This window comes from Engystomops pustulosus, chromosome 7, assembly GCF_040894005.1.
Source record: "Engystomops pustulosus chromosome 7, aEngPut4.maternal, whole genome shotgun sequence".
Classification (NCBI taxonomy): domain Eukaryota; kingdom Metazoa; phylum Chordata; class Amphibia; order Anura; family Leptodactylidae; genus Engystomops; species Engystomops pustulosus.
This window is the reverse complement of record NC_092417.1, coordinates 153,964,091-153,984,614: the sequence shown is the minus strand read 5'-3', so window position 1 is coordinate 153,984,614 and position 20,524 is coordinate 153,964,091. Positions and strand designations below refer to the sequence as shown.

General features: G+C 41.2%; 1 protein-coding gene across 2 annotated transcripts in view; it reads right to left on the bottom strand.

The window, feature by feature from the left end:
• Positions 1-1,037: 1,037 nt before the first annotated feature.
• The window catches only part of MACROD1 (mono-ADP ribosylhydrolase 1), a 490,176-nt gene continuing 470,689 nt past the window's right edge, over positions 1,038-20,524 (bottom strand). Inside the window, exons 5-11 of one of the 2 annotated variants that reach the window (XM_072118356.1) lie at positions 18,252-18,368; positions 17,334-17,455; positions 10,850-10,880; positions 10,690-10,763; positions 8,524-8,605; positions 4,815-4,845; positions 1,038-1,164 (exon numbers count right to left, since the gene is read on the bottom strand). In XM_072118356.1, coding sequence (XP_071974457.1) covers positions 4,841-4,845; positions 8,524-8,605; positions 10,690-10,763; positions 10,850-10,880; positions 17,334-17,455; positions 18,252-18,368 — 431 coding nt within the window. In that variant the 3' untranslated portion in view covers positions 1,038-1,164; positions 4,815-4,840. The remainder of the gene's footprint in view (positions 1,165-4,814; positions 4,846-8,523; positions 8,606-10,689; positions 10,764-10,849; positions 10,881-17,333; positions 17,456-18,251; positions 18,369-20,524) is intronic. The other variant, XM_072118355.1, reaches the window with a different exon arrangement.

Genomic DNA, 20,524 nt, shown 5'->3' with positions numbered 1-20,524 from the left:
GCGATCGAAAAAAAGATGGCGGCGCCCGATCGCGGCTATTAACCCCCCCGTTGCCGCCGGCAAAGTCGCCGGCGGCAACGGGGGGGTTAATAGCCGCGATCGGTGCTAGCACCGACTGCGGTTATTAGCGGTGGGGGTTTTATGCATTATGCAAAAACCCCCACCTTTGTATGAAGAGGACTCAGCCCGTGAGCCCTCTTCATACATCCCTTATACCTCTGCGCCGTAGAGCTACGGCGCAGAGCGTTAAGGGGTTAAAGGAAATTTCAACCATGATAAACCAGGGACACTTACTCATAGATCCAGGCACCGTGACTGTGGTAATCTTCTTATATTTGTTATCCATGGCCTCCTTCCTTTGTGCTTAAACACCCTCTGCTGAAATTACATGAGGCAAAGGAAGTGCTCCTGCATAGTGTAACAGCCTGTGACTCTGCAGCACAGAGGGGCCCTGGTAATTCCCCCAGAGTTTACCCCCTCCACTCATTATCATAGGTTTAAAAGTTTTTTTTTGCCAAGGATGACCACATAATGCCATGCCATGCAATTGTGTGGTACTCCGGAAACCAGGATGTCCCATGTAGTGAACCGGTGTAGTTATACAATTATTTTGTACTTTAAGAATGGATGTCACCCAGCGTTCCCCGATGGCTCAATATTTTGGACTAAGGACAGAGTCCAGACATTGGGGTAGGTTCTGCCTTCTCTGCCAGTTTTCTGTATGCAATACAAATGGATCCCTGGAGTACAGGCCTGGGCTGTGTTCTGTCGACCTCAATGATATTTTGGGTAACTAGTGCAGCCGGCCTTTCCAAATTTTCTCTCCATAGTAAAATGTATGTTTATTCATTTTGTTGCATTCCCTGAATGTTGTGACACCGTCTCAGCTTCTATCTTTTCTCAATGTGACGTCTCAGATTAATGGAAGAGCAGATCGATAAGTGGTTTTAGGCTCAGCTTTTAATGAAATGATTAGGGAGGGACGTCCCTCTTGTGTCTTTTCTGCTGCCTTTTGTTTGGGGTAAATAATCACACTATTAGGGCATTGATTTTATTGATATCAGAGAAAAACAAAAGTGTGGCAGGAGAGAAGGCAGATCTTCTGTTCTTCCAGGATCAGTCCGTGCACACGATGCTATAGCTTACAGGACACCTGCGCCCAATCTGTAAGGGAAAAGACAAAGATTAATGCTAAGTATGTAATATATATCATCCAGGGTGTGTTCTATGTTTCCTTCTGAGCTACATTCTGACATATTAATCAGAAATAACAAAAGATAATATTATGGGAAGTGCTGTGCATTAAGATCTCCTTTAAATATCAGAACACTGCGAAGGGAATGTCATTTTTAGCTGATGACAGGTTCCAATATGAATGATTTCAGTAGTTTATCATTGTTTATTTCACATTACCTGGCTCTCTGCCAGTAGCATGTGGTGTCTCAGTGGAGGGACAGCTGCAGCCTGTATGTGTCTGTGTCTCCTCATACATTCTTCCTCTCCTCCACACCATCCCTCTCCTGTCTGCTCAATGCACATAACAGGAAGTAGGGATCGGGAGGGAGCTGCATAAGTGTGGAAGAGAGGAGACTGACACATACACACAGGATGCAGCTGCCCCTCCAGTGCCTCACTACACACTAGTGGCAGATAATGTCAAATAAACTATTAAAAACTACTGAAATAATTCAGAATGCTGACAAAGGCATTGGCACATTCCCTTTAAAGTACAAAAACCCTTCATGGATGTATCCATCGAATATACATCAATGTCTTATAGATTGAGATTTAACCACTAATACACATTGAAAAGGAGGTTGGAGATCCTGATCTTGCACCCACTTTGAATGTAGAGCTGGCTGTACATAAAAAGTTCCAAAAAACAGCGTTATTTATGCATTTTAAAAGCGAAGCTGTCCCTAGGAATGTCATTTTTAGCTAGTGACAGGTTCCAATAGCCTCTGCTATGCTGATTTTAAAAATACTTTATAAACTTTATTTCACTTTACCCGGCTCCCAGCCACCAGCATGCGGTGAGTCCTGGGGGAAGTGGGCCAGCTGCAGCAGCCTGTGTCTCAGTCTCCATATGCATTCTCCCTCTACTCCACATGATCCCCCTCGCTCCCTTCCTGCTCAATGTGCATAACAGGAAGTGGGGATGGGGGATGGATGAATGTGGAGGAGAGGAGACTGAGCCACAGACACGCCTGCTCCCACCCCCCGGAATCAATCAACATAGGTAATGTGAAATAACGTCTTATAAGGTACTTAAATTATTCAGAATTCTGCAAATCTTCTCAAACTCAGAAGAGGCAAATTCCTGCCCCCTCTCCTCTCCAGAGAATTATATAGTGAACTGTTATCTGATACCTCTCCTCTGTGAGCTGCACTCCATCTTGCTTTAACAAGACCTAGTAAACTGACTTCAGATTAAATGACAGTTTAAGACGGGGGCTGGAAAAGAGCCTGATAAGTGGAGAAAGAACCATTTTCCACTGACAATATAATTTACAAAGTTTTTAAGTTATATGTAGTAATAATAATAATAATCTTTATTTATATATTGCCATCAAATTCCGTAGCGTTTTACATGTAACATAAAATACCTTAATTTAAATTTACGTGTTTGTCTATATTATGTCTGAGCTGACCAAGGACTGTGGGAGAATGTAAACCGCCCGGAACAAATGAGTATGTATCTGGCCTTACATAGATAAAACTGTGACATAAACAATTTATTAAGCTTGGAAAATCAATACAGATGTGAATGCGGATGAAACGTCTGTAAATTCTGTCCAAATGCAGACTCATATTTCTGTACGCTCATGTGTATGAAGCCTTATATTGCTTTATTGAATGGTCTTGCTATATTTTTTTATTTCCAAATTACTTGCCCACTTTCCCAGAGCAATCATTTATTTCAGCTTTAGAGGATGCATGATGCATGTGTAGTGCGGAGACACTGCATCAATATATCAGAAATAGTAAGGTCTTGAATATGCAAAGGTTTAGGTTATACACAGAGAATGTACTAAGTAGCCATATTGTCTAGATACAATGACATCAGGTTGTCCCACAATTCAATATAACATTTCTTCACTAGATCATGCAAAACATAATTTGTACAGGTGGTCCCCTACTTAAGAACACTCGATTTACATCCGACCCCTAGTTACAAACAGACCACTGGATATTGGTAATTTATTGTACTTTAGTCCTAGGCTACAATAATCAGCTATAACAGTTATCACAGGTGTCTGTAATGAAGCTTTAGTGTTAATTCTGATTCTTATGACAACCCAACATTTTTAAATTCCAATTGTCTCAGAGACCAAAAAAGTTCTGGCTGGGGTTACAATGATAAAATATACAGTTCCGACTTACATACAAATTCAACTTAAGAACAAACCTACAGACTCCATCTTGTATGTAACCTGGGGACTGCCTGTATTTGTGATAAATATATAATAATATTCCTGTCTCGCTTACACATTCCTAAATGGTGTTCTTATGAATCCTTCTTAGAATGTCCACCTCATATGTGCAATGAAGATGGTCACACATGTTCAGTAGCTCTACCCCATCACTCAGATGCTATGGAGCCACTCCAGCAATCCATAAAACTCTGTGCAGTAAAATCTTACTCTGGTGACATTAGGTGGAGCATACTTGCACCTGATTGATTTACTATTTCTAAAAATGTTTTCAATAAAAAAATGATTAAGCTTTGCTTGATCTAAAAGAGAAACAGAATGCTTAGTCATCTAACTCCCTTTAAGAATCACTTTTATCAGTTTCTTATAGATCTCAATTAAGACGTTTAATCTAAACATCAGCAAATCCTATAAGCACTGGACTTCTGTTAGTATTTGCTGCCAAAGTCTTAAACAATTTAGCTGATTTCGGATTTGCTCACTCCACCCCTCCAGGCAGGAATTTAGCAGCAGACACAAACACGATGCAAACTAAAAAAAAGAAAAGTCAAACAGTGTTTGAGTGAAGGTCTTAAAGGCCATGGACTGATTTGAATGTATTTTCTGTATTGCTTTGTTTTGCCTAAATTTATATGTCTAGGTCTTACCGCCTGTCTCCTAAAGCATAAATGTTTTCTGTTACATTGCAGGCTGCTGCATCCCATCCTCCGTGAGCTCCTCTGACAGCTTGGTCAGTATCTCTCAACTTATTGATCTTATAAAGGCTAATGTAAGCGAAATTTGTGTTAAACTTGGGCCCAGTTCACACCCGCATTCGGACCTCTATTATAATCTTCCATCACTAAAACGGGATCTAGCAGATCTTTAAAATGTTTTTTGATCTCAATGGATCCTTAATGGCTTCCATCGGTATCCGTTGGTTTCCGTTTCCATTCTAAAGTAACAGAAGTGGTGCAAAAGAATTGTAACGTAAGGTATTGAAATCTAAGGCATTCTGTTATTGTTGTTTTGGTGACAGAAGATAATAATAGGTGTGATCTGTGCCTAAACTTTAGGCTATATTCACACGATGAGTGCGGGAGCATGTCGGCGCCGGGGAGAGGAGGAGGAGGTGAGCGCTGCTCGCCCCACCCCTCCATATAGTAATATATGGCGCACTTCGTCGTATTCTCGGGGAAGATAGGACATGTCGCATCTATGCTGCACGTGTGCACCCATTGTCATCTATGGGGGACGTACATGTACGTTCGTGTACATGTAGCCTTAGGATGCACACAAACCATGCACGTGTGTGTATAAGGTCAGGATAAAACTCATCAGTTGTTAGATGCATTCAGCACACACACTGTAGTATGTTAGATGTTCACACACCAGTCTTACCCCGCACATAGAGGGCGCCTTCTGTGCTACTCTGGAAAAGCAGAAAGAGTTATTACTAGGGAAAATAAGTTCTGTTTCGACTGCCTACTCTAAGGCCCGTTCCACAATTGCGAGTGTGATGCAATGAACTCGCACGGCCCGAACGCTGCACCGCGGGAGTGAACTCAGCATGTCAGTTTACTCCCGCGGTGCAGAGTTCGGGCCGTGCGTTCCCGGCAGCATGCGTTGCGAGTGTGATGCGAGTTCATCGCATCAACTCGCAAGTGTGGAACGGGCCTAAACCAGATTCAAAATATATTATGCCTTTATTTTATTAATCTGAGTCTTACTAAAAAGGGACTCAGGTATAGGTCACAAATAGGTCAAAGGTCACAAATATACAAAATATATGGCCATGTAAATTAAAGCGACACTGTCATGAGCATTTATCTCACTAAACTGCTAGTCCCTCAATGAGGGTAAGAAATATCCTTTCTCAAATTCCATCTTTCATCTTTAACCTATAAAAAATCTTCTCCAAAGTCATATGTAGATGAGTTGAGAGGAGTTACTTTTTGCCTTAGAGGAGTCACTTTTAGAGGCTGAAAGATTAGCTCAACTTCAGAAACCTCTGACTTGGGGCTCTGTTGTACCTAGAACCTTTTGGTATCAAAGGACAGGTAAGAATCTTTTGAATCACTTGGGGTTCTGTGATGTACATGACCGGAGATCCAGGAAGTTAAAGACATAGTTGGAGCTGCAGATAAAGGTCTCTAACTGCCTGTATTTCTGGTTCAGTAGTTTACAGATGCATTTGGAAAGACTAAATCCTTATCTTTAAAGGGAACCTGTCACCAGGGACCTCATTTTCACTAAAGACAGGTTGCAGAAGCCCTTCACACCAGCAGTGCCTTTCTGCCTTTTCTAAGCATTTGCATTACAATATAATTGTGTGTTACAACTTACCTAGCATCCTGACAAAATCCTGGGGTAGTCACAGGGGCTGGACTTTGGTTTGGATGCATTTAAAAAAACAACATGTGCCTTGTCTGTGTTACTCCCTCCTCAGAGCTGGCCCCCCACCTTTGTGCTCCTGTATAGCACCACCTCCTGCTCCTTCTCAGAGGTCACAGCCTGGTGAGATGATATCAGTGGGGGAGGGACAGAGCTGTACAGAAGCACAAACACGGAGACAGCCTGCAGCTCAGACAAGTCACATGGGGAAATCTTTGAATTTAGGTGCACCGTGGGTGTGGTTAGGAGATGTATTGCACCTATATTGGTTCAGGCTGTGTGGGAGGAGCTTGGATCAATAAAAATACCAAAAAAGTTTCAGTGTAACGTTGTGAAGTGTAACAATTCAAGCAGACTGGATCCAAAAACCGGTCCCCCCCATCAAAGAATAAGAGTAAAGAACTGTATAGGTTTAAATGAGAATTACGGAAACCGACATCCATTATTATCAATACCAGGAAGCCGTCTTTCTGAGCATTGGGGGGGGGAACGGGGGTCTAAATCTCTCATCATATTATTCACTATTGAATTTTTTAAAGCTTTCAATCTTGTGGCAGTCTGTATAAAGTAGCCTGATGAAAAGGAAAGATAAATTCATATTTTACACAAGAAGCTGCCACTTCCAGGCGGTCCCCGCCAGCAGTTTTGTTGATATACTTTCTCATTTATTATTGAAATCAAAATCATACTGTTTCTCCCAGTGAATGGCAGCTATGAATACAGCTCAGTCTATTTAATTCCCGAAAAGAGTCAACTTGAAGATGCTGCCGATTCTTTATTTTAATTAATTTACTGTCCCCTTTTGCCTTCGGTAAAGAAAAAAAAAATATGAAAAGAATCATCTCTGGGTTTTACTAATATGTGATGAATTAATTCAATTATGGGGAAATGCTGGACTGTGTATTCTCGAGTTTGCGGTTCTATTTCTTCCTGTATTTATATGCAGGGAGGAATCAGATGGGAATTGCTGTATTATAATGAAGTGCACATAAGGAGAGGGAGTCATAGCAGCGAGAAGGAGCACAAATCCCTGGAAACACAGTCCCACAACACCCAGGCCTCTTCAGCTGGTTTCATCTCTGGGCTCCGGGAGCAGCTGTCCTGACTCTTCCTCTGCTCAGACTATTTCTATTTTCACTTTTTAAACGACTTTTTTACCGATTGACGATTAAACCCTTAAGGAGACGGCCCATTTTGGCTTTCGGCATGAATGTTTTTTAATGTTATTCCAGCTCGCCTTCGAAGAAGCAGAACTTTTTTATTATACCTTACATACAAGGGCTGGTAGATATGTTTTTTTTTCAATTGCACAGTTTTGAGAAACCGAAAATGTAAATCTTTTTTTATTTTTTTGAATATTATGTCGGGGGAAAATTTATGATCCTTCCTTTTTTTGTTTGCATTTAAAGAACTTTTATTTTAGAAAAGTATTGGTTGCACAAAAAAACTATTTTTTTATTTCTCACTTGAGATTTTTTGGGAACTTTTTTTTTCTTTTAATTGGGATTTATCCAGAATGGCATTTTAGACACATGCCGGATTTACTAAAAGGCTCCAGCCTCTTAGTAAATTGGAATCTACCAAGTTTGAAATCAGGAGAATCATTAGAAGTCTCCAACGTTTTCTGGGGAGACTTTAGTAAATTCAGCCGGTCAGGGCATTCACATACCCGCTCTGTCCCTCTTCCCACCTCACCCATTCGGCTCCATGCCCTGTCATGCTCAAAGTGGTGTGTGGAGTGCAAACAGATAGAAATCAGCTGAAATGCTGATTTTTGTTTTTTTACAAGCCTTAATAAACCCCCCTATTATGTCTTACCACTTAGATTCCATGGTCATGCGGGGGCATCTAAGAGGTATAATGTGTAGGAATGGTGTTATTTCTGATCCTATCCATTTCTATCTGATGTATTTTTGGTTTATGATTGAAAAAAAAAGTTAAAAAAGTACTGAAAACAAAAACACAATTCTTTTTATTTTGCAATTCATGGTATGTCATGAAGGTTTTTTTAATTTACAATTTTTTATTTTACTGTGATCATAAGGCCCCTAATGTCTTCCAACTTAGATGCCACGGCTATGCTTGAATGGGGCATCTAATGAGTAAAATTCCCAAAAACGTAATTACTTCTGATTCCAGCTATTGCTGTGTGATAATGTTGTACCATCACAACACAGTATATATCCATTAGATTGCAATATTTCAGTCTCACGTTTGATTTTAAGGATGTGTCTTCCTGCATAGATTTACTAGGAGTCACCTCCAATAATTACTGGCGTTCCTATTCCATGTACAATGTCATTGGAAGTCTGTAGAAATGTTTGGATTGCATCAGTAATACTGTGTTCATATGTTCTAAAGTGCAGCCCATTTATTGTATATTGTGCCAAAAAACTTAGGATAAGACCATATAAAATAGATGCACAGAGAAAAATTATAGCAAATTTGGCTGAGCTGTCCACACTGCGCTCCACCATCTTTTTCACAAAGAAACAAAATCTAAAAGCTCTCATTTAAACATAAAAATTACTGGACAGCCCCTTTGATAATGATGTAGAGACAGCCATTTTGAGGTGCACTTGCTGATATATAATAATATGTTACAGTATATAATATATAGCAACGGTGTTATATACAGTTATTTGAAGGCACTGAGAGCCCTGACAACAATCTTGATCACTTTTCCAGGAACATTACAGATTTTCCAGTCACTCACCAAAAGGAAAGTATTCTGGCAGTTTCCGGAGATAAATCTCCTCATCTTTCTCCAGGAAGACGCAGATTATAATACGGTCAAACTGGGAATCAAAACACATATGTTAATGCATCTATTACTATTTAACTTGTATAAAGGAGACACAAACCGAGAAAGAGGATGATTTAGAGGACGAGAAGATAGAATCGTATGCAACAAAGTAACTGAGGCCTAAGAGGGAACTAGGATGATTGCTACACCGATCAAGAGGATGCTAAGAGGAGGTCTGAGTGGACATCAAAGGATCGGGAACAAAATGAGGGAGCAGAAATTAGATATGCAAATGGGTGCCGAATAATGCATATGATGGAGGTCAGACCGGGAGATAGTTTCTTCAAATTTCCCATAATCTTGTGAGGCATCTAGTATTTTGATGATGAATATATCTGTTTCTTAATTCCTACTCTCATGACCTGTTCTTGTAAGTTCGTATAAAACAGTGAACATTAAAAAAAAAAAAATAAAAGAAATATGGGATATAATAAGACACATTTTTGGAAAAAACAAACAAACATAAATTAGAATTCGGGTGTCCTGCCCTTACACATTACAACATATTGACCAAAATAATAAGTCTTCTTCCGGCCAATAAGGGCCATCGTTATCATCTGGCAAAAATTGATTACACAAAAAAAATCTCAGGAAGACACTTCTATGTCTGGTCTCATTGAACCTCAAGTATGATTGTAGGGGCCGATATGGACTACAATGTTGTGTTGGCCAAATTATTACTCTACCATCAATCTACTTTGGTCCAATATATATTGTCAACCTCAAGGGCAATTCTAATATTTATGAACTTCTTATCTATCCAAATGATAGGTAATCAATATAAAATCAATTTGGGTCTAGCACCCAACACCCCACTAAATGGTTGACCACACTCCAGTGATCTCCCTTGTCATAGCACAACTGACCGGCAGTCACATTTCTTGGTTGGAGCTCAGTCGCTTTGCAGACATTGGGGATAAGCTGCAATACCAGGTACAACCATTATACAATGTATTGTGCTGCACTTGCTGAGCCATGGATTGTTGAAGCTCCTACTAATGAGATATTTATAACCCGTACTTAAGATACATGCAAAGGCGTAACACCAAAGATAGCAGCCATGCGGCCCGCGGTGTCAGGGAGCCCCATCATCTGATCTGGCACTAAAGAATGGAGGATGTGTGCTATTATATACATATAATGCCTCACATTATATATATGTATATATAGCATATATTTGATGTATATATGCTGCATATGTGTGTGTATCTGTGATGTGTATATGCTGTATGTATATATGATATGCTGTATGTATATATGGTACATTTTGTATGTGATGTGAATATGCTCTATATGTGTGCCTATAATAATAATAATCTTTATTTATATATCACCATCAAATTCTGCAGCACTTTACAAATCATAGGGGACATATACAAGTGTAATATTACATTACAGAGTACAAACAGTCATATGGAACAATAGGAGTGAGGGCCCTGCTCACAAGAGCTTACATTCTATGCGTACATGTGTGTGAAGAACTGTATGTTTATGTATATAAATGTGTGTGTAAATATGAGTGTAATTGGGGGGCCCTATTCAGAAGTCTGCTATGGGGCCCTGTATCTCCTAGATACGCCCATGGATATATGCTATATTGAGCTGCTGGATGCTGTATACGAGCTGTATTCCTGCTACGGCACAGCAAAAAAAATGGGTGGTCTCGCCTTCAGAAATCTCTGAAATTGCTCGAGCTGCCTGCTTTTTCATAATTAAACCTAGTTATACAAATAGGATGTGTAAGTGAGTATAAAGCTGTGCAGATTTCAGGTATATCCAATCTACTAAGCTATAAGGAGACATAGAACACAAATGAAAACATCAATGTGTGACTTATAAAGTGATGGTTCCTAACCTAAAATCTTGCTTTGTAAATGGGAAATTCTGGCAATTGTCGGAATACAGAATTTTCAGGACGTGTCTTATTTGGGGCATCCTTTATATGTTTTTTTTACTTCCTGTGAATCCTTGTCTCCCTCCGACCGTGTTTATCTCTGCAGTTCTCTTGTCTCTTCCATGTGTTTTCCACTTTCTTTCTATTTTTTTTTTGTATTTTAGTCTCTCGGTGGCTCTCACCTTGTCTTTTTTCTCCTCTAGATAGCTCCTAATAGATCCCAGCGCCACTTCGGCGGCCTCCTCAGCAGGGTATCCTGTGGAAACAACAGTTTTACCACTAAGAAACTATTGTAAAAAAAAAAAAGTGCAAACAACAGAACATACAGAAAACAAGACTCACCAAAGACGCCAGTGGAAATGCATGGGAATGCCTATAATAGATAAAATGGATGATTTTTTATTGTCAAAAAATCATTGTATTGTAAAATATTAACCCCCTGCATATGTGTCACCCCCTAAACACGTAAAAACCCCCTGTACAGATGCTCCCTGGGTTGTGTAAAATTGAACTCACGTTCCCATTCACTTGTAACTGTACTGGTGAGAAATAAGTGCCCCAAAACAGCTGTGTACGGATCAGTCGTGGATTGTGATATAACCTTTTAAAGGAAATCTACCATCAAATTCACACCTGATAAACCAGGGACACTTACTCATAGATCTAGGCACCATGACTATGGCAATTTTCTTATTTTTGTGATCCAGGGCCTCTTCCCTTCTAAAATCAATGGTCAAAATTATGCTAAGGAGCCAGAAGGGCTCAGAAGGTGTTACCAGAACCCTGCATATTTAGAAGGTGTTACAGTGTATAAAAAAGCACTTCCCCCTCCCACTGTGTGCTGAAACTCCCTCTACTGCAGCAAGGAGAAGTGCTGAAGGAGCAGATAGTAAGAAGGTGAAACAGCCTTAGAAGCCAGAGTACAGAGGGGCTCTGGTACCACTTCCAAGAGGGTTTCAGGTTAATTAGCATAATTCTAAGTGACCCTGGTGTATCATGCTTGATTTTGATGGTAGATTTCCTTTATGTTCTGTCTCTCCTATGGATCCTGCAGGTCTTTGATAACATTCCTGTCTACCCCTGTCATCATTGGCCTCAGCAGTGTAAAGTCCATGACCAATGAGACCAGTGATTTGCAGACGAGAAGACAAAAAAAAAAAGTCAGACATTTGTAGTGCAGCAGTAGGGCATTTAACTTTTTTTTTTTTGTTATCTTATGCCATTTCCTCTGTTTGGCCAAACTTTGCGAACTTGGAAAAAAAAATCCTTTTGATGTAAAGATAACATCAGATTATGTGCCCCTGATCAGCTAGTAGAAAACCTCTGTGTAATTGCTAGTTTTACCTACACTGAGGCTGCAGGGAAAATGAAGCATTAATGGATGTCCCACGTTGTCATTGGAAGCCGGCAATACTCCACTGCCGAAAGCCAAATTGGATTAGTAAAATATGGCCAAACAGAGCGCATGACAAGCAGGGCCGCCACTTACATCTCACACTGCCCTAGGCACTAAGCCTATTACACTCACCAGTTATCATCATGGCTCGTTTCTGAGCAATCGTAATGATTATTGGTCAGTGTTAAGAGACTGCCGGAGAGGAATAATAATAATTCACTTTATTAATACTGGTTAAAACACTGAACAACTTGCTTCAAATCATCACCCCCTAAATAGGAGGTAGGTATAGAAGTACAAGCAGTATTCTATTTTGACGTCTTGAGTTCTATGTATGCATAGATCTATGTGATTGTGTTGTGGATCAGCTTAAAAAGGCTGGCCCAAGTTTAATCCGATCAGTTGGGGCCTGAACCCCAAAGGGCCCCCACGGTCACAAAAACAAAGGCCCTTTTCTCCCAATTAATGGAGCAACAGACCATCCTGCCTCTCCATTCAATGTCTATAGACACACAGAAAATAGCTGAGCACAGCGCATGGCTATCTCCGACACCAGCAGCAGATTATAATATGGGCGGTTTGGGAGACAGCCTGGGCCCCAAGGCTTCTAAGAGGCTTATGGCTCCCCAAGCCACTCACCAAGTCGGATACTGTCCTGTAGAGATAATATAGAGAGGAACCTTCAGCACCGAAATCCTCAAACGTGTGCTCATTCTTCATACAAATACATACTTTTTGGGACTCTCTAGAGGACCTTTATATGAACCGGTCACTGGGAATGTCATTTTTAGCTGTGACAGGTTCTAATAGGTGCTATGCTGATTTTAAAATTACCACTGTCAGCATTCAGAATCATTTAAATACTTTATAAAAATCTACTTCATATTATCTGGCTCCCTTCCAGCAGTGTGTGGTGAGTCCCAAGTGGGAAACAGCTGCTGCAACCTGGGTGCCTGTGTCTTAGTCTCCTCTCCTCCACACTTTCTTTCGTGTGCATTGAGCAGGCAAGGAGGGAGGAGGTGGTGTGTAGGAGAGGAAGAATGCATGTGGAGTTACAGACTGCCGCTGCCTCCCACCTGGGACTAACCACACGTTGCTGGCAGGAAGCCAGTTAATGTACAGTACTGAAATAATAATTATACTCGAGTCAACTAATAAAGAAAGTCGAAACTCACCTTTCTGACGTCACCCATAGGTCCTCTTCAGGCTGTATTCTACAGGGGCTGGGCAGGCTGTATACTACGGGGGCTGGGCAGGCTGTATACTACGGGGGCTGGGCAGGCTGTATACTACGGGGGCTGGGCAGGCTGTATACTACAGGGGCTGGGCAGGCTGTATACTACAGGGGCTGGGCAGGCTGTATACTACAGGGGCCGGGCAGGCTGTATACTACAGGGGCTGGGCAGGCTGTATACTACAGGGGCTGGGCAGGCTGTATACTACAGGGGCTGGGCAGGCTGTATACTACAGGGGCTGGGCAGGCTGTATACTACAGGGGCTGGGCAGGCTGTATACTACAGGGGTTGGGCAGGCTGTATACTACAGGGGCTGGGCAGGCTGTATACTACAGGGGCTGGGCAGGCTGTATACTACAGGGGCTGGACAGGCTGTATACTACAGGGGCTGGACAGGCTGTATACTACAGGGGCTGGACAGGCTGTATACTACAGGGGCTGGGCAGGCTGTATACTACAGGGTCTGGGCAGGCTGTATACTACAGGGATTGGGCAGGCTGTATGCTACAGGGGCTGGGCAGGATATATGCTACAGGGGCTGGCACACTATATACTGGAAAGCTGTGACCAATGCATTTCCCACCATCGGCTTTTACTTGAGTCAATAGGTTTTCCCATTTTTTTGTGTTGAAATTAGGGGTCTCGGCTTATACTCGAGTATATACAGGTATATTGTGTGTGGTTAGTATTGACAGGACTATGAAAATTGAAGTTATAATCCAGCTCTACAGCTTTTACAAGGGCTCTGAAGAGCTTCCTGCACTGTGTACTGTGTTGCTTCACATCCCCTCCCCTCTGCTTCCATTAGGAGATGTATCAGGATTTTGGTTGGATACTTACAGCAGCCACTCCGAGCATAGGGGAGGGGCTGTGGAACAATTTATTGCAAAGATCAGAAAGCTCTTCAGGCTGCAAGACCCGCCCAGAGCACTCGCAGGTGCTGGTGTAAACCAGAGGTGGGCATTTAATTTGAGAGATTGGAATGGTTTCAGAGGGCTGGACTAATATACTTAACTAAGTTCTACCAAATACCTATATACTGTATTAACTATATAATATATCCCTACATGGAAAAAAAAGTAAAACATAATAAATTACAATGATTTAATGAAAATATGGAGAACCTAATTGCATCATTATTTAATGATGGGGAGGGGAGCTCGACCATGCAATGCCCAGATCTGGTCTAAACTGATGACAGATTACATTCAGGTTGTGAATAATTGATGACATCAAAGTCAGATCGACCTGTAAATAGGCTTGTGAATTGCTGATAATTGTATATAATTTTGTTCAGTTGTGATTTTTTTCTGTTAAATTGTTTAAAACTTATCATTTGAACATCATGTACAGAAATGTTGGTGCATTTTAATGTGAATTTTACTTATTCCAGTAATTGTTTGCTTAATATTTATTAATGTTTATTTTTACTTTTGCTATTAAAAATTGGCCTGGATGTGAGCTGTTTTATTAGCAATGCCTAAAATGTATGTAAGTACTGCCTTATATAATTGTGAATAAGCGATGATTATGGTGGCACATAGTAAGAGACAGGGGCTACATACAGTAAAACCGTAACTCAACACAAATCGTAAAGTAACAACACGTAATTTACAACCTCAGACTAAAAGGCTTTTTATATGTGTTTTTGTTTGGTGGTCAAAATGACTGATGAAGTGAATGACTTGTCTATAATCAATCATATTAGGAATGGTCATATTATCCTGAGCTATCCATAACACCAGGGCCTGCTAAATATCTACAGGGAAACTAATACATCCCCTGTGACAACCTGTGTCAGTAGAAGAAATACTAGATCAAAGCATTAGAAAATAACATTTAAGGGTAACTGTAAAGTTACTTGACCAAAAAAAAGTTTTAGCACAGCTGGAGAGAGCCTTTGACAACAATTCCAACAATACCTATATCATGCTCCTAGTTTCTTCCTATCCTTATATATAGGCATAATAGCTATATGAGGCTATCTATAAAATGCATTCAGCTTTTCCTCAAGTGGGCGGGACTTCCTGGTTGTGACATCAGCTATGGGCAGTGATGCCAAAGCAGTGATGGCATTCACGTGAACGTGCACAAGCCAATCAGCCAATCAGGACACAGAATCAGTGTTACTGCTTGTACAGAGATCTAGTGCAGAGCAAGGCAGGAAAGACAGAGCACTGGAGCTCTGTTACATACCATTCCTGGTATGTAATTGGATGACCTGAAGCATGTGATTAACACCCCAATCATGCGATGCATCAAGCCATGTCTCTACTACACCAACAACATCTAACTGTTCCTCTAATATCAGAGCCTCAAGCTCGCCCATTTTGCCTGTGATACTTCTGGCATTTGTGAACATACAATTTAATTTTCCACAGTTATTTATCTGATTTAAAATAATTTTACTGGCACATATATCCTCACCACTGTTCTGCAACTTGTGGATCTCCTTATCCACCGCCTTGGTCCCACATACACCGCCCACCTCACCACCCACCAACATAACCTGCCCCCTCTCTGACCTGTCTACCCCTTCAGTGTCTTCCTTTTCCTCCTCCCCCGATCCTAGTTTAAATACTCCGCCACCCCTAAGCTTTAAGAAGGGTCTAGATGCCTTTTTACACCTAAATAACATTGATGGTTATGTTATATAGAATTGTTTCCCCTAAATCCCTTCCTCATCCAATCCCTTCCCTTCCTTGGTTGAACTTGATGGACAAGTGTCTTTTTTCAACCGTATAAACTATGAAACTATGAAACTATGAAACATGCTTATGAGCTCACTGCAGGAGCTTTTGCATGCTGCCGGGACTGATATTATCCTTCATCCAGCAGCTACTGATCATGAGCGTGCATGTGCTAGTAACCCTCCCAACAACATCCACCCACCCTCCTCTCTTCCACCTATCTACGGATTCACATCTCAACCAACCAAACAAATACAGCCAGAGCGGCAAGGTAACTGCTAGCTGACAAATGGCTGCAGATGAGTGTAAATTAGAGAATTGCAGTTGTCTCACGGTGGAAAAATAGGTATTATGCTCTGTGTAGTGGCTGGAAACTGTGCAATTCGACTAATCCATTAAAAGGTAAAGCATGTCCTGGTCTGAGCTGTTTTCCACTCACAGACCAAAGTTTATGAGGATCCATGAAAACAGATACCAATCAATTGGTAAACTGGAAGAAAACACCTGAAGAGAGGTGCCACCTTCAGGCTGAATTCACACATTGCATTTGAATAGGGTTTACAATGCATTTGAATAGCAGCCGGGAACCCTACTCCTGTAAGCAGATGCATTCAGACCTATACATGTGTGTTTGGGAACCACTGTTTTGCCTCAGCTCAAGTAAATAGTGACTCTCCTCAGATCATTTGCAATTGACTTTGGAGATCATTTTTAATAGGTAAATTAGCAAGATGGAAATTTACCATCAAATACAGTAAAGCAGGAATACTTACTCTTAGATCCAGGCACCGTGACTGTGATAATCTTCTTATATTTGTCATCCATGGTCGTCTTCCTTCCAAAATTAACTTGTATAGTTATGCTAATGACTAGCACTTCTCACTCCCTCTGCTTGCTGTAATATCATGGCAGCAGAGGAAGTTTCATCACAAAGTGGGAGGTGTGAAGTGCACAGTGTAACAGCCTGTGACGCTACAGCATGGAGGGCCTCTAGTAACGCCCCAACAGAGCTCTTCAGACAATTAGCATAATAGTCTCACCCCTTCCCTCTCCATAGGAAATTGTGCTGCATGGATGTACTAAAAGCATACTTTTTTTTTTGCGGGCACAGGATGGAACGGTGAGCACACATTGTGCTCACTGTACAGATCCCGGGCTTCATAGCTGTCTATGGAGAAGTATATCATGCGGACGGATATACATCCCTCAAATGGATTGTGTGAATGTGGCCTAAGTTTTCCAGGTTTATCATGATGGATTTTGATAGTGTATTTCCTTTAAGAAGGAATTCATATCATGCCCTACCTGAGAATGTTAACAGTTTATTGGGGTACAAACTTGTAACTGGTTCCCTTTAACAAATTGATTGCAACTTGTTTAAAGGGCCTTTTTATGGCCATAAACAAACTCTATGGGGGTTCCCAATCCATTTGCATATTGTCATCAGCAGGTTCCCATTTTACATAGAGACAAGTTTGCTGATCGCAGGGCCCTGCATCTCTCACCACAGTGCGCAGCTTGCCCTCAGATGCCAGGTACATGCTGTTCTTGTAGCAGTTCATCAGCTCCTCTTTCTGGCTAGGTCCTGGTTGCCCCTGTGCCACTGGCCCAACCGTATGAATGACATCTAATAGGGGGAAAAAAGACCATTAAAAAACCAATGAAACCCATGACATAATACCGTATTTTACTCCTCTAGGTCGTAGATTCTAAAAATGACGTTTGCACGCTCCAGTGAGTACACGCCTCGACTTGCAACGTCCTCATGCTGGACTTTGAACAGGTACAGTACAGCTATGATCATAGCCGTGAGGGTAATTTTAATGTAATTTCTTTGAGTAGGGGGTGCGTGGTTCAGAAACACTCAGCTCTAGGCAGGTATTTGCACGAGAACAAAGCCAGCACTTTCAGACGGTGCTTCTTGCTGAGAAGCCTTTGCAGGTGAGTCAATAACAATAGTTATACTTGGCATAAAACATATTTATTACAGAATATAAATGACAGCCCTCTAGTAATCTGGATGCACAGGGACCTGTTGGGAGAATAGTGAATAATAGAATGATACAGGCAGTCCCCGGTTGACATATAATATAGGTTCCATAGGTTTGTTAACGTTTGTTGTAAGTTGAATTTGTATGTAAGTCGAAACTGTATATTTTATAATTGTAGATCCAGACAAAAAATCTTTTTGTCTCAGTGACAATTAAAGTTTAAAATTTGGTAATTGGACCAAGGATGATCAATAAAGCTTCCTTACAGACACCTTACAGCTGATTATTGCAGCCAGAGAGTATACTAAAGCATTCAGAGAGCATCACCAGATGTCACAGTGGGAATAGGGGTCTGTCTTTAACTAGGGGTCGTCTGTAAGTTGGGTTTCTTTAAGTAGGGGACAGCCTGTAATCTTGTTAGTCTACACTCACACTTGGCCGGCAGAAGGTATCCACAGGTAATCTTTGCTTGTCCAGTCTCGCAGCCGCCAAGAGAGCTGCACTCGAGCTTCAGGAGTGGGCCTGCCGCCCGATGTATACATCCATCCACTGCAAGAAGAAAGACAAAGGATGGAGACAGACTTAGAAAAGGAACGGTAGATAGGGAACAATAGCAATCAGCATCCCGCAACTATAAGAACAGAGCAAGAAGTGCAGCACCATGGAGAGCGACCAGCATGCTCCATCTGTGGAAGAAGAGACAGTATACAGATCTCTAAGGAAACTACACAAGACTGGCTGTTTTTACAGTCATCCTCCTGCGTTCTCAGGATTTGCATCATTAATACACATCAGACTGATAATTTACTACATAAAACACTAGCTTAACCTCACCCCATAATTCACGTCCTCCTGACCTTTATAAATGTGCTCCTTGCTGTCAATATTATAAGCCGTCTATATCTGGCGCAGGTTCTAATCTCCCCCCTACCCTCCATCTCCGTGTGATGAATCCTCTCGTTCTCCGTCATGTTATAACTCCTCTCTCTCTCTCTGTTGTGTTCTCTCCCCCTGTGGGACACAATTAAATATCATCTCATGAATTGGTTCTAATCTGGTAACTTGTAATTTAGCTGGAAATCAAATCAACAACGTACACAGAGCGGCCGACCTCCATATATGCAGATTTGAATGATCAGGCTCAGAGCAAAATTATTGTCCTCCATTTAGATGCAATGGTGAGGACTGTAAAAAAAATTACAAAAGCGACCAAAACCGGTCATTTTGAAAGGCACAGTAAGAGGCTTGAATCAGGGACGATTCAATTTACCTAATTTTTTTCAACCTGACAGCAATGATCTTTATAGCTTGCTTTCTGCAAACAAGTCAGGTTATTTCTGAGAGCGTGATGAGATGGAAGGATGAAAGTGGAGCTCTGGGATTTATAGGTTTTTAAGATGTTGTGCAGGATTTCTGAATAAAAAGCAGAGTAAATACTGACAAGACTCTTAGGAGAGACAGGAGTCCTTATTACTCTGCCCATACACAGTGATTGACAGGGAGAGTCCTGATTACCCCGCCCACACACAGTGATTGACAGAGAGAGTCCCTGATTACCCTGCCCACACACAGTGATTGACAGGGAGAGTCCTGATAACAACGCCCATACACAGTGATTGATAGGGAGAGTCCCGATTACCCCACCCACACACAGTGATTGACCAGGAAAGTTCTGATTACTTTACCTATACACAGTGATTGACAATGACAGTCATGATTACCCCACCCACACACAGTGATTGACAGGGAGAGTACTGATTACCCTGCCCACACACAGTGATTGACAGGGAGAGTCCTGATAACAACGCTCATATACAGTGATTGACATGGAGAGTCCTGATTACTCCACTGATACACAGTAATTGACAGGAAGAGTCTTGAATACTCCACTCACACACAGTGATTGACAGGGAGAGTCCTGATTACTCTGCCCACACACAGTGATTGACAGTGAGAGTCCTAATAACTTCGCCCACACACAGTGATTGGCAGGGAGAGTCCTGATTACCCCGCCCACACACAGTGATTGACAGGGAGAGTCATGATTACTCCACCCACACACAGTGATTGACAGGAAGAGTCCTGACCCTGATTAATCCACTTAATTACTTAGTGCCCATGTCAGTGTGTGTACATGATGAGGAAATCAGGTTTCCTTTATATTTCTATTTATGGATGCAACTTATCATAAGGTGCATCCTTTAATCCAAACAATGTGATAAGTGCCATTACGGTGCATACATTAATGTATACTATTAAATATAAGTTTTTTTTTAAGTGAATGATACCGGTTGGTCCATTGTGAAGTTATTGAAATGAGTGATTTGACAATTCTTGTATTGCACTTGTATATATTTCCATATTTTATAGTTATATTATGCAATCTAATTTACATATTATATGATAAACATAATTTTACATAAAATATGCTCCTTTGACAATTGTGTATGGTTTCTTAACAGACATCAACCGAAAGGCCATGTAAGCTTCACACAGAGGATGCAATACAATAAACACACGTAGACATGATTAAAGAACAGTGATGACTATTTACCATAATATCAGGTAATTTGACAACATACCATGCAGAACTCCCCAAGAATGATAAGCATACATCTAGAGGATCTAACCCCACTTGTATATGTTAATTTGTATAGAAATACCTGCCTATCAAACAACCTTAAGGGCTACATGTGAAAGCAAAC